This window comes from Ascaphus truei, chromosome 18 (assembly GCF_040206685.1).
Source record: "Ascaphus truei isolate aAscTru1 chromosome 18, aAscTru1.hap1, whole genome shotgun sequence".
In the NCBI taxonomy this organism is placed as follows: Eukaryota; Metazoa; Chordata; class Amphibia; order Anura; family Ascaphidae; genus Ascaphus; species Ascaphus truei.
The window spans coordinates 30,973,079-30,987,405 of record NC_134500.1 but is presented as its reverse complement, the minus strand read 5'-3'; the positions used below and the strand labels follow the sequence as shown (position 1 = coordinate 30,987,405).

Here is a 14,327-nt window from a genome sequence, read left to right as displayed (position 1 = left end):
CTTGTTTGTGGTGAGCACAGCGTGACAGTTCCCAGGCCAAGGTCGGTGTCTCGCTCACTACCTCTGCCCTGCGGGTCCATATCCTAGTTGCAGTCAGCAACGTTACAATATCGAATTGACACCTTTTTTAAAAATAAATGTGATCTGCCATTTTCTATCATTTGGGTTTTACATTGTTGAATTTTTTGTTTTTACTTATTGGATATATGTTTATAATTATGGTTATGTTGAATAAATGACGTAATCCCTATTTTGAAATTGATGTTGGTGCAATCCAATGCATGACTAGATATTTAGAAACATATTGACACAATATAAGGGATACAATACAGTTGAGAGATCTAATTTATATTTATGTAGACACTTATTCAATATATATTTATGTATATTTTTCACATTTATCATTTTATTTTTGTCATATTTTTCGATATCATCTAAAGCAATCTAGGTAATATTTATGATATTTTAGATTTTGTTAGATTGGCATTACAGTATACTCGGTAAGATAAGACAAAACATTGGGTACTTAGCTACTTTCTAATTTATATCAATATATATTTATAGTAAATATTAATTTATCACTTGGTTACACAAACTATTATATCTAATCAAAAATATATTAATATAATTGGTTAGATGAGTGTATCCATGTTTGCACCATTATTCTCTGTGTAATTGTCCTGTGACAATTTATTATTGTATGTACGTGTTTAAGGAATTCTATCATCTGCTCTGGATTGTTAATTATGGCCGGTGTTGATTGGTCGAATGGGGTAATTAATGTGAGGCTCTGACTCTCAAACAGCACCCCCTCATGAAGCGTGCTCCATGCGAAACGGGTAGAGGTCATGTAAGGTCACGTAACGTACCATCCATCGTAGCAGTCAGAAGCCAGGTTATTCCTGGGACAGAATCTTACCATACTCTGGCAGCAATCCTCTCCGGAGATTAACACGTGTATCAGCAACAATGCCAGCAGCCATCATTCCCATGTTCCCTGTGCAACTTGTTGGATGTTCTTTTATTATCTTTTACTGTATTGTACGTTTATGATGTAGTGTTCTATATAAATATTTAGTTTTTTTTTATTTTCAACTATGAATATATTTGTTATTGCTTATTGATCCCTGGTGCTCTGTTTGCATTATTTTTTTATTCATACATATACATAAATATGCGCACACTGAGATTAAGATGACATTGTAATACTGGGATCAGATGGGAGAAGTGCAGTCAGATCTCAGTCACACGCATTGTGACATATACATCCCTCACTCTCCTTTTGTAGATGTGAGGGACTGTGGGTAACTTCTGTGTCACATCTGTCTCTCCCAACAAATGGTGACACAGACAGGAGAGACACGTATTTCATTGTATCCTTTTCTTTCTCAGCAAGGTTACATATACAGCCCTCTTTCTCTCCCCATTTGTAGGATGATATTTCTGTGAAGGACAAGTACGTTATATATCACTAACTACAGAGGTCACTAAGTGGTAAAAAAAAATCTTCCACAAGAACTAGAGACTATTCTAGGATTATCTGACTTATTTACTGATGATGGACGAGAAAAAGATGACTGGAAGGATCTTGAATCACATTATGGAAATCATCTACCTCCTGACTGGAGAGGTGAGGGCTGCAGGACAATGTCATAATGACACCACTCTTATCTGCTTTACTACAACATGGACCTGCAGTGTTAATATGGGAAGTACTTGAGAAGCAATGTCCGAGAGACAGATATAATTAGACAAAGCAAGAACCCAGGAGCAGCCAAGATGTTTGGTCATATGGGTAGCCGAGGGCCACCTAATGACATGCTTGGGCAGCAGGAGACCACAAATTCAGATAGGGCTGAGAAGGATGTACTTTGGCAGAGAGGATGGGCCCAGTAATTGGATGTACTTTGGTTCAAGAAGATGTTTGTGCAGAGGAAGTTCTGGGAGACATTTCATATATTATACATATATTCTAGAATGTATGTGTGGTGTCTGTGCTACATAATTTTTTACTTGATAACTTTGCGACCTTACTTCCTCTCTTCTGACACACTTACCATTATCTTGGGAGTCTTTTACATACCTATTGGCAATCCCAATGTCATATCGGCCTCCCTATTGCTTTCCTTTACCTCCCCCTTTGGTCTCTCCCAGTTGACAACCCTCCTAATCATGGCAATGATCACTCACTTCACCATGTTTTCTCCCGCTTGTTCTTAGTCTCAAACTCCTCTAACACTCCTTTCACTTGTGCTTAGTCTCAAACTCCTCTAACACTCCTTTCCCTAATCTTTAGCCTCACTCTATCCCCTGCAACATCCACATCACCTAATTCCACATATACATACAGAATCTACATGCTCTAGATCACTCTAATAATCCACATCTTTACAACCTCTTCTCACTCCGATCACTAACTTTTCATTTCCTGACCTGGAATCCTCTCTATATAACCGTACACTTTCATCAGCCTTTGACAAAATAGATCCTGAGCTCCTGCAACCACATTTTGTCCCCTAACAATTCAAGCCACAACCATGGCACACAAATGTGACTTGCTACTTTGAAAAGTACTCACTCACTGATGCGCACTACTGGAGAAATCACTCTTCAAAGCCGATTTTTCTCCACTATAAATTCATACTCTTCTCCTATAACACTGCCCTTTCCTTTGCCTAGAAAACCTATTTTTTTTGTTATAATAACTCTGTCCTCTCATTCTCATTGCCACTAACAGTTTCTCCACAATCTCCTTGATGTCCCATTTGTTTCTTGAAGCTTAATATGCCCAAAATAGAATACTAATCGTTCCCCCTTTCACTGTCATCCCTACACCCATACTCTCCCTCGCTTAATAATAACACTACCTCTTCAGCACCCAAAACCACTGACTAGTGGTTGTCTTTGACTCTGCCTTCTCCTTCCACCCTCTCATTCTATTCCTCATTAAGTCTTGCCACCTCCACCTCAGAAATATTGCAAGAATACGCTCTTTTCTCACTCATGATGCAACTAAAATCCTAATTCACTTATTAATTTTGTCCTGCCGTCACTACTGCAACATTCTCCAAGTCAGCATTCCCTTCGTTCTCCTAGTCAGCATTCCCTTCGTTCTCCTGGTCAGTATTCCTCTGGTTCTCCTAGTCAGCATTCCTCTGGTTCTCCTAGTCAGCATTCCTCTCGTTCTCCTAGTCAGCATTCCTCTCGTTCTCCTAGTCAGCATTCCTCTTATTCTCCTAGTCAGCATTCCTCTCGTTCTCCTAGTCAGCATTCCTCTCGTTCTCATTGTCGGCATTCCTCTGGTTCTCCTAGTCGGCATTCCTCTGGTTCTTCTAGTCAGCATTCCTTTCGTTCTCCTAGTCTGCATTTCCCCTCATTCTCCTAGTCTGCATTTCCCCTCGTTCTCCTAGTCAGCATTCCCCTCATCTAAACTCCAATCCATCCACAATGCTGCTGCAAGACTCATCTATAGTATCTTACTGCTCCACTATGCAAATCCCTCCACTGGCTTCCTATATCCTCTAGAATTTAAATCAAAATCCTAACTCTGAATTATTGACAGAATTGGTGAGGAGGCTACTGAATAGATTACTTGAGTATAGTGCTGTTAACAAGAGATATGACCTCTCGCTGCAAAACAACAAATCTGCAGGGACATGAGACATATCAATGTTTGTCTCTTGCTCTGCACACTGATATTTAATACTTTCTCAATATGTAGGATTATATTGTTGTGAAGAAGCACGGTGAGCATGTCACAGACAGCAGCATTTCCTGTACACCAGAAGGATTCGGCAGGTCCATGAAACCCATCATGGAGCATTCAATTAACTCACCGGTACATGAGAGAAATAATGACAAGAAGCTGATGACTGAGAAGATCCTGGAACACACCAACAAGATCATTCACCTGCTGACCGGAGAGGTGAGAGCTGCTGGACAGTGTTAAATGTTACCAAATGTATTTGTTCTTTCAGCCTTTTCTTGAGAAACCTTTGTTCTATGTACAGTATCTGTATTTTCCTCTCTGCCATGCTCACCTGTCTTTCCATATGTTAAAGATTCTTACAGGAGCAATTGTTATGTTTGGATATTAAGTAGGTGAATCTCTGTGTTTCAGGTACCTATAAAGTGTGATGATTTTGCTGTCTATTTCTCCATGGAGGAGTGGGAGTATTTAGGAGGACACAATGAGCTTTACGAGGACGTCATGAGGGAGAGTCACCCGACCTTCAGCTCACTGGGTAAGAGGAGTTTTTCTGTTATTCTAATAGAGATGTCAGACATGTTTGAATACAGCAAACAGGAGCTTAAGCTACACTTTGTTTTGTTTATTGTGAGGTTTATGTCTAGAACAAGGAACAAACTGCAAAGTAGGGCAAACGGTGTCAGGGATGTCTCTGGCAGGTTTTGAATCCTGATCTCTGCGCTCCAATGCTGGAGTTCTACCTGCCTGCCACCGGGGCTGCTCATACTGTGTTGCTGTCTCTCTAAGGATCCTCCTGCGGACAATGATTGTTTAATGCTCAGCTCTGTCCCTCATCTTCAGCCAGCCTTTTATAAACTTCCCCTTCCTGTTCCTCACTGCCTGTTTATTGTAGTTCACCCTGTAAGCAAGCTCGTTTCTCCATCGTGCCCTTTTTGCTGTTGCCGTTTCCGGACCCTTTTGGACCTTACTAAGCTTTCCCCAGCCTTGATCTCTGCCTCTTTACTGAATATCACTGCAGATACAGACAGTTATCTCCATTCTGCCCAGCACATTTGCTGGTAAATCACAGACCAAACCAGGAGTGATCACAGCCAAGTGCAGAGCAGGATTAACACAGCAGGGGTCCCTGCTTCTGAATGGGACTCCCGCTTTGTCTCTCTCTCTCTTTCTCTCTGCGCACCTCTAACAGGTGATTGCACTGCTTTTATTATTATTTTAATTACATATTATTGAAGCAGGGGGTCTCGAGCTGAATTGCATTAATTTAAGGTCCGTGGACCCCCTACTTCCCGAGTTTCAAGCCCCCGGTATGAGGTACCGGAATTACCTGCACATTTAAATGTCCCTGTCATGTGACGCAGGAGAATTAAAGATGGCTACATCTGTATCTGCCTGCAGCCAGCCCTGCCTGTTTACTGACTGTTTACAGACCATTGCAACCTTCCACTTGACTCCAGCCCCGCAGTCGCTAAGCAGTTGTTCCCACTTTTTTCTCTCGAAGGCATCCCTTATACTCAGTTGTTGGGCACCCCTACAATAGTGCAAACAGAATTTGTAATATGATCGAAGCTTTTGCTCTACTTAAACTATAGTAAGCCTGTCAGGGGAAACCAGTACTGTTAACACTTTTGTACAATTCAATATCAATTCACTAGGCAGAACAAGGTAGTGGAATAAAATTAGGTTTATTTGGGTGAAACCCGCAGACATACAAAAGATACACAAAATACAAGTAAAACACACTTAACTGGGGCACTGGGTTGAATATCTAGCCTCAACTAGGTGCAGGACGCCCGCTTCGGGAAGGCTTACCCGGTCCGACTCACGTAGACTCCTGGCTACGTCAGAGGAGGGGGTGTGTCAAGTCGGCTCAAGGCCGGGCGAGCGGGAAATATGAACTGACCAATGGGAACAGTGCCTACAAGCAACAGCTTCCCCTAGCCAGCCCATTGCCTCCCGCTGAGTAGGCTCCACTTGGTCTGGCAGACCAAGTGTTTTCCCCGAGAGGAGTCCTTTGTTCTCCAGACCATGTACTCCGCCCTACCCTACTCACCAAACTGTTTTAACACCTCTGGACTTCCCTTCTTCTCTTTGATCCTCGATCTCTATGCAGACATCCCGGCTCCTACTTAGATTGCCGGACTGTTGGTATAGAGATTAATGTACAATGTATAAAATATGCAGTATTACACTGCTTTCTAAACGTATTAACCTTATGGGAACAATATACATGTGGGGGAAATGGGACTGGGATACTTGGGGCCGAAATCCAGGATTCTGGGGGACATTGTATAGCCCCGGTGTAATTCACCTCACGTACCCACAGAGCCTGCCTGTTCGTCAGCTAGAATCACGGGTAACTTTGTCCCCCAAACTCCTACACAGGTTTTAAATGCATTTCCACCCAAATATCCCCTTAAAACTCCCACTCCTGAAGTCCCACAGTTATTGCATAACAGGAAAAGGTTAACACACAACAGGACAGGTTTTAGGGTATACATACATTGTCTCTGTTTTATGGTGCTTCTAAGGTGCTACACCCCTGTGGAAGTCCGGTTGTCAAACGCGTAGGGTTTTCGCTACACCCCGTGGAACTACTCGACAGCTGAAGTCCTGTGAAGCTGGTGCCATTCTGCTTATCTGTGAGAAAGTGCTGTGCTACCTTCCTGACCTGAGAGGCGCATTCTCTGCCGTTGCTGTGGTTGCCGAGTTTCTACCACTCTGAGCAGCTGATGTTGATAGGCGGAGAAAGACCTGTGACGTCAGACGCCAGCCTCGAATACGGAAGTGCGAGCCTGGGAGAACACATCACCCGATCTATCTCACAGCATTGCGGCAACCTACTGTTGACTTCAGGACCCAGAGTGGTCAATCTGCCTGATTATATTCTTGAGCATATGAGTGCATCTGAGCTCCTTAGCTCTAGAATTGTTTTATTAAACTGTGTTACGCTATATTTCTCCTTTCTTCTCTTTTATGAGAGTTTCAGCATCATCCATCCCTCTGATTCCTGTTTCCACATCAATTACACCCAAGAGGAGTTCTTGCGCTTTTTGTGTTTCCACCAATGTTATCCTGAGGAATTGTGTAATCCTTCACACTAGCAGCATCTCCCCATGGTGATATTTATTTGTATTATTTTCACTATTCACATTGTCACTTTATATTTGGGTTTGCGCTTCAAACTTCCTTTGTCAGAATCACGAGACTACTGGTAACTTTGTCCCCCAAACTCCTACACAGGTTTTAAATGCATTTCCACCCAAATATCCCCCTTCAAACTCCCACTCCTGAAATCCCACGTTTATTGTATAAAAGGAAAAGGTTAACACACAACAGGACAGGTTTTAGGGTATACATACATTGTCTCTGTCTTATGGTGCTTCTAAGCTACCAGGGACCCACGGTTTTCAGGGGTAACCAGTCGGGCCTCACGTTTATTATGAAGACTGGCTACCCCTACCATCACAATGCTTATTTTTATATACAGCCGCGGCCCCTTTTATTCTCCAACATCACCGCATTTTTCCGGGATTTTTTTTCCGAATGCCACGCACTTCACCGCGTTCATGCTGCATTCTGACCGCATTCATACCGCACTCATGTTGCATTCACAGCCGCGGTTGATGCGCGGTTGATGTGTTTATTGATAATCGTTCGGATGTAATTGGTTGCCATTCTTCGCGTATCCGCCAGATGGCAGATATTCATGCGCTTCAGTAATGTGTCGACTTGCAGGTGATTAGTTTAAAAAGGATACCACAGTGGTCTGTTGTAAATTGGCCTTGGGACTGAAGGAAGAGGTTACAATAATGTATCAATTTAGGCTTTTCATATTAAATAAAGACAAAGACCAGTTTCTGTTATTCTCCAGAGACCCGCCGCCACCATGAGTGTTCAAGTGCAGCCCGTTTTCCAAAAACCCGACAGAACTTACGCGTATTTCATATGGGCCGCGATTAATGCAACAGATGATAAGATGGCAACAGTTGTTCAAATTTATCAGTATTTTATCGAAAACTATGACTTTTACAAATTTTCGCCAGATCCTCGTCTGGAAGCGTGCAATAAGGAAAAGGTTATGTAGCGATCCATGTTTTTTTCGTATTAATTCCGATTTTATTGGAGTGTATTGGTGTGTATCACCAGGTTTTTTCCGTAACTATGATCATGCAGATGGCAAAAGGCAAAAGGTCGTATTAAAACCAAGTAAGAAACGTCAGTCACTGGCAAGCAATGCACCGGGTTCCAATTACGGTCCGACCATCAGTGACAACCCTTGCTGTCTGTGCCCGCACGGATATCTGCAGCCTGAGCCGGGTTTCGCGTACAGTTTCGAGCAAGCTTGCATGTACCTAAGCGATTTCCAGCCTCATCAGCTGACTACAGGTGTAGTAGTCCCGCTGTCACCAGTCAACGACGCGTATGATCAAGAATACGGGACTGACAGTGGCCCAGCGCCAGCTGATTGGGAAATTCTATGGTGAGTAATGTTGCCGTATTTTATTCTGTTTTTTTTATTTTGAAAATATCAATATCAGTGCGATGCAAAAGGCAAGCGATTCTCCTGCAAGCAATATAATTGGCTGAGTGGCTTCTACAGTAGATACAGCACAATTGGTGGAAAGCTAGGCGCATGCGCATTGGAACCTTCTTGAAACGCATATGCGTGTGATCACATCGACGGTAGGCGCATGCGCATGTGAACAGGGGACTGACCATTACAGAAAACGTTTACTTTTGTTTTTCCTCAGAAAAGAAAACTTTGTCATCTCATGCGGAAAACGGCAAATGGAGGGATTTCAATGGATAATATCGCTTTGTGTAACAATGCCTGCACATTGCTGAATCGGATTTAAAAAAATACGTACCGGAGTCTACAGTATGCTGATGTTTTCAGACCGTATACAATACTTTTTTATATATACTGTATAATAAACCCGAGAAAATAAAAAGTATGCATTTATTCTACATGTATTCCAGTACATATGTGTATTCTATACCCGTACAGCATGTACACTGGCGACACACTTTATTCGAGCTCGGCTAGTCCCACGAATTCGGGTATACCCGGGTGTATTGAGGTTTGTGACTGTTTTCTGCCCGAGTGCATTGCGTTATTTTCCAGGCAGGGATTGAAGCATTTTATTCCCACTGGCTGCAATACTGCACAGTATATATATATATATATACTGTATTACAATTCATGAATTTATGCCATCTGGTAGACACGCGAAGCATTGCAGCCTATTAAATCCTAATCATTATCATTTAACAGATCAGCCGCCCGTCAGCCAGGCATCAACCCAGGCTGGGAAGGCAAACGCAACGGGGCTTGTCAGAGGTGAGGAGCGGCGCATTCCAGGTATCTGCCAGGTACATACTGGGTATTTGCTCGAATAAAGTGTGTCGGTGCAGTATTGTTTTAATACTCTGTGCTCAGTGCTGAGCATGCCTACAGTATATTGTACAGTATGCCTGGACTGTACTGTACAGTATGTTCTAGAAACACTGTATTTTGTTACAGTATAAAAGGAGACAATGGAACAATTTAAAACAAATCAACATTTTCTTTTGTTGGTGGAGTAAGTACAAAAACATTTATTTACAAATACAATTTAAAAACATTTAAAGTGTACAGCAATTCAAAACATTAACAGGTGTATGGTTTACTGCTAGTGAAAACATTTAAGTACAGAAAGTAAAAATATTTACAGTAGGATGGTGTACAGTACAGTCAGTCAGGCCTGCACAACTTCAGTCCTCGAGGGCCGCAAACAGGCCCGGTTTTCAGGATAACCTTGAAAACCAGGCCTGTTTGCGGGCCTCGGGGACTGGAATTGTGCAGGACCTGTGTGTACAGTAAGTAAAAACGTTTATTTATTAATACAAGTTAAAACATGCAACATCTCCTTTATTAAAGTACAGAAAGTCAAAACATGTACATTACAGGACAACAGTATGGTGTTATTAATTTTTTTTCTTTATTAATCAAATATACAAAACGCAACATCTCCTTTATTAAAGTACAGAAAGTCAAAACATGTACATTACAGGAGAACAGTATGGTGTTATTTAAAAATTCTTTATTCATCAAATTTACAAAAAATAAACAACTGTTGAACAGTCACGCAAATGCGATTCCCACCTGATTGTCCTTCATGGGCCGATGCCTTGTAAAGCGCAAAATACCATTAATGGAGTCTCGAACGCTTTTCATTAAAGGATCTGTCATTGAAAAATAGCGCCGCAATTCCTCCACAATAGTCTTTCTTAAATTTTCAGGAAGCGCCCTTTTTTTGCGATTTCCTTCATAGTTCACTTTGTAGGCCCACTCGCAGTACACCAAGTAGGACACGTGGTGCTTAAAAATTAACATGGCATACTTGTGGGGTAAACCAGCACTCATCACCCTATACCTCTCCCTGAGTGCCGGTGGCAGCTTGCGCAGGATGATGTAAACGTATGTAGGTTGGGTTCTGGGAGCGGGTGTTCTTCTGTGAGCGGGTGTGCTTGTGGCGGCGGGCGAGGGTAGGTTGTCTGGGAGGAAGCTTTCCTCCTGTCTTAGTCGCCATATTGTCTCCTGGCGTGGTCTTGACGGGGTTGTCATGTTATCCTCCTCAACGGCATACATGTACACATATTCTTCTGGTGGAGGGGGTGAGCTTGGTGATGGATGGTGGTCGAAGGTCCCATTCATCACATCCATGCCACCCTCCTGCTCCAGTGTTGGGGATACAGGGACATGAACACCGAGCAAATTATGTATCCCCGCTATGTCAGTCTCTATCTTCTCCATCCGTCGATCCATCTTCTCCATCCGTTGATCCATCTTCTGCATCCCTTGATCCATATTTAGCATGGTCTCCAGAAGCAGATCTATCTTTACCAGCACAGTAGAGTTCCGGGGATATCCACACTTTACCCATTCTTTACCCATTTACCCCAGAGCTGGTTCTTGTGCATGGCGTGCTGTGGACATCTGGGTGGATGGGTGCTACGGAGGATGAGATGGGGGTTCCATGGAGAAAAGCGGCAGCGTCGTCGAAGAGGGATGGAGAAAGTGACCTGTGGATTTCCGGGAGAGGAGAAGCGGCAGCGTCGTCGAAGAGGGATGGAGAAAGTGACCTGTGGATTTCCGGGCGAGAAGCGGCTGAGTCGTCTAAGCGTAATGGAGAAAGTCAAGAAAAACCAAAAAAGTGTAAAAGCGCCGAATGGGATGTTAGTTTGAATATGGGCACTGAAGCAAAATAAAAAGCAAAAAACAAAAAACAAAAATCATGTGACATGAACCAGTCCGGTGCAAATAAGGGATTGCTAGAAAAATGTATATGTATGAATAAGATTAAGGTAATCACAACCCAATGGTAGGTGCAGCTTCTTATAACAGCGAACCCCCAGTCCCTGATGTAAACGTGACAACAAGAAAAAAGTGAGAAGCGCAGTCAGTGAAGGGTTGTGATTAAACTAATGTTCTTTATTAAATGAACTTGTCCCAAGGAAATCCCTCTAGGACAACAATAATAAAAAGTCAAGACATAAATGGTGGTTAAAAATAGTGCAAATAGAGTGGGTATACGGTAACACTTGATGGGTCTCCAGGGGATTGAAAACGGGAGTAGCCCGATGGATAGTCTTAATCCTGTAGGTTGTGCACTGCCCGGGCAGGTATTAGTGAAGAGGGGTACCCCAGGGTTGAGACAATGTTGGATACGCTCACCCTTTCAGTACTGTAGATCCTTGACGGTCCTGTTGTCCCTCAGATCACGAAAACCGCTCCGGTGCACACTGCTTGAATGTGCTGTAGCACGCGATACCACGTAGCCCTCCGGGTGTCCGGGTCTGATGTCACTTCCGGCTGTGACGCACAGACCCTTCCCGGTAGTCTCTGGGCTCCGTCTCTCAGTGCTCCTCCTCCTGATGGTTGCCAATGACCATGTAAACAGCCCAGCAAGTGGTGTTATCCGCTCCTCTCACTCACGCACTGATGGCAAGCAAACACCCTATTGCTCCTCCTCCAAATGGAGAAAGTGCCCCTTGGATTTCAGGGGCACCAGCGGCAGCGTCGTCGAAGAACAGTGGCGAAGATGGCCTGTGGGTTTCCGGGAGAGCGGCGGCAGAGTCGTCGAAGTGTATTGGAGGAAGTGGTCTGCGGGTTCGATGGGTTGGCTGCCATTTGTTTTGCGTTGAGTGTACATCACCGTATTTCTTCTTGACATAATAAGGCTTGCGTGTTTTAAAACCCTTAGCCTTTGGGGTCAGCAGAAGGTTTTCTTTATTGGCCTTAGCCTGTCGCTTTGGCCTTGGCTTGGAAACGGCTGCCGCCTTTCACTTTTTCTGTGTGACAGGCACGGCAGAGGTGAGTGGGTTCCTGCGTCCGTAGAATCGGGGTTTATCCATGGAAGCAGATGGCACAATGCAGTATCTGGACAAGGGCAAGTTCAGATACAGATCAGATACAGAGTGGTGGGCTATGAAAAGTGTGTAACCTTTTATGCATGGCGACGAGGTACAGGTGTTGAAAGTGGGCGTACTCTAATGTGAGTCATTAACGTATAAATACACCATCCATTTTGTGGATTCACTGCACATTGAATACACATCGACTAAACATCGAATATACATTCTTGTGTTTGTATTTCTTTCTACTCGTAGCAATGCCTGTTAAAAAGATTTCAAAGGATCTCAGCATGAGAATTAAGGAGATGTACACGAGCGGACACCGGATTGCAGATATCCAACGCTGGTTAGCTGCTTCTGGCCTCGTTGTGCCATCAACCACCGTGTGCTATCATGCACACGGAAAAAACAGACAACGCACGAGGACACCAACTATACCTAACGCGTAAGTATATTTATATAACTATATAATACAATAATATATCATATATTGCTGCATATTAATAGAACTATATTGTGTAGATCTCTCTAATTTTCTAGTTATTTCTGTATATTTTTATAACAACAGTATATACATTGTTTATATTGCTGCATATTAATAGAACAATATATTGTGTAGATCTCTCTAATTTTCTAGTTATTTCTGTATATTTTTATAACAGTATATTTATTGTTTATATTGCTGCATATTAATAGAACAATATATTGTGTAGATCTCTCTAATTTTCTAGTTATTTCTGTATATTTTTATAACAGTATATTTATTGTTTATATTGCTGCATATTAATAGAACAATATATTGTGTAGATCTTTCTAATTTTCTAGTTATTTCTGTATATTTTTATAACAACAGTATATATATTGTTTATATTGCTGCATATTAATAGAACAATATATTGTGTAGATCTATCTCATTGTATACTATTTTTACTGCAAATGATGTGCTGTTCTTGTGGCCTACTGCACTGTAACTTACCGGATTGTTGTTTTTCTGTACATTGTAGGGAGACAACTCTTCTGGTCGACAAAATAAGTGAAGAGAATGATGACAAGAGTGCTTTTAGGGTCAAATACACTCTGCAGCAAAATCACAATCTCACTGTATCCGAGACCAGCATAAAGAAGATGAGACGCAGAATTAAATGGAAATATGGACGTGTGAGGTTAGTACTGGACAGTACAGGAGGTAAAAGTGTTGGTTAAGAAACTGTACTGTACCTCTAAAATTATTTATTCCTTGTCATTACAGAGCGTACCCTATGATAAGGGACGTTAACAAAATCAAGAGAGTGGTCCAGGCCCAGGCATGGGTCGACAGTGGAGAAACTTTCCAGGATTGCATCTTCACTGACGAGTCTACTGTTTCGCTGGAGAGATTTGCCACCTTTGCATTCCACAAAAAAGGTCGCATATCTATGAAGCCGCGTCCAAAACACCCAGTGAAGATGCATGTGTGGGGTGCCATCTCTAGGCGTGGACCAGGATGCATCGACATCTTTGAAGGTACAGTAAAATGTATGTCACATGCTTGTGCCTTAAGCACTGTACTGTACTAGTGTGCAGTTTTTTGAGCACTTTTCTTTTCTTGTTATATGAATCATGAATAAAGCTTTCTTCCAAGAGAAAATTGTGCCTGAGATTGTCGAATACATCACACGTGAGTTCCCGGATGGTCACCCTTTCTACCAGGACGACGATCCGAAGCACACCGTATCAACAGCGCATATCCTTGAGCGCGGTATCAACTGGGTGAAGTCGCCAGCGGAGTAAGTGCGGTAACCGTGTCTCATTTTTTCCCACTGAGTTTACTGTGTACTGTATCTCTTAAACTAATTGTCCTTTTTTCCCGCTCCAATGACAGATTGCCAGATTTCAATCCGATCGAAATGGTCTGGCATCAGCTGATGGACCATATCCGAAAAGTCGTGAAACCCTCCAAAAAGGATGAGTTGGCGCATGGCATAATGAGTTTTTGGAATGATGTACTCACCGTGGAACGATGCAATAAATATATTGACCATATTGCGACAGTGCTGCCCATTGTGATCGCGCGTAATGGGCAAGCAGCAGGAAGGTAGTATGGTATAGTACTGTACTGTAGTATTGTAACTACAGTATGATACAGGTAAGTATGGCACAGATTTTCCTAGTAGTCAGAGTATACAGTAGTTCCAGTATAGATTAGTTTGACAGTACTAACTGCATACTGTAGTCCAAT

The 14,327-nt window shown here is 42.6% G+C and overlaps 1 protein-coding gene across 2 annotated transcripts in view; it reads left to right on the top strand.

The window, feature by feature from the left end:
• Positions 1–14,327, top strand: part of LOC142469115 (uncharacterized) — a 151,965-nt gene that overhangs the window by 69,025 nt on the left and 68,613 nt on the right. For both annotated transcript variants that reach the window (XM_075576038.1, XM_075576037.1), the window contains 3 exons: positions 1,434–1,630; positions 3,722–3,925; positions 4,121–4,244. In XM_075576038.1, the coding sequence (XP_075432153.1) occupies positions 1,556–1,630; positions 3,722–3,925; positions 4,121–4,244 (403 nt within the window). In that variant the 5' untranslated portion in view covers positions 1,434–1,555. The remainder of the gene's footprint in view (positions 1–1,433; positions 1,631–3,721; positions 3,926–4,120; positions 4,245–14,327) is intronic.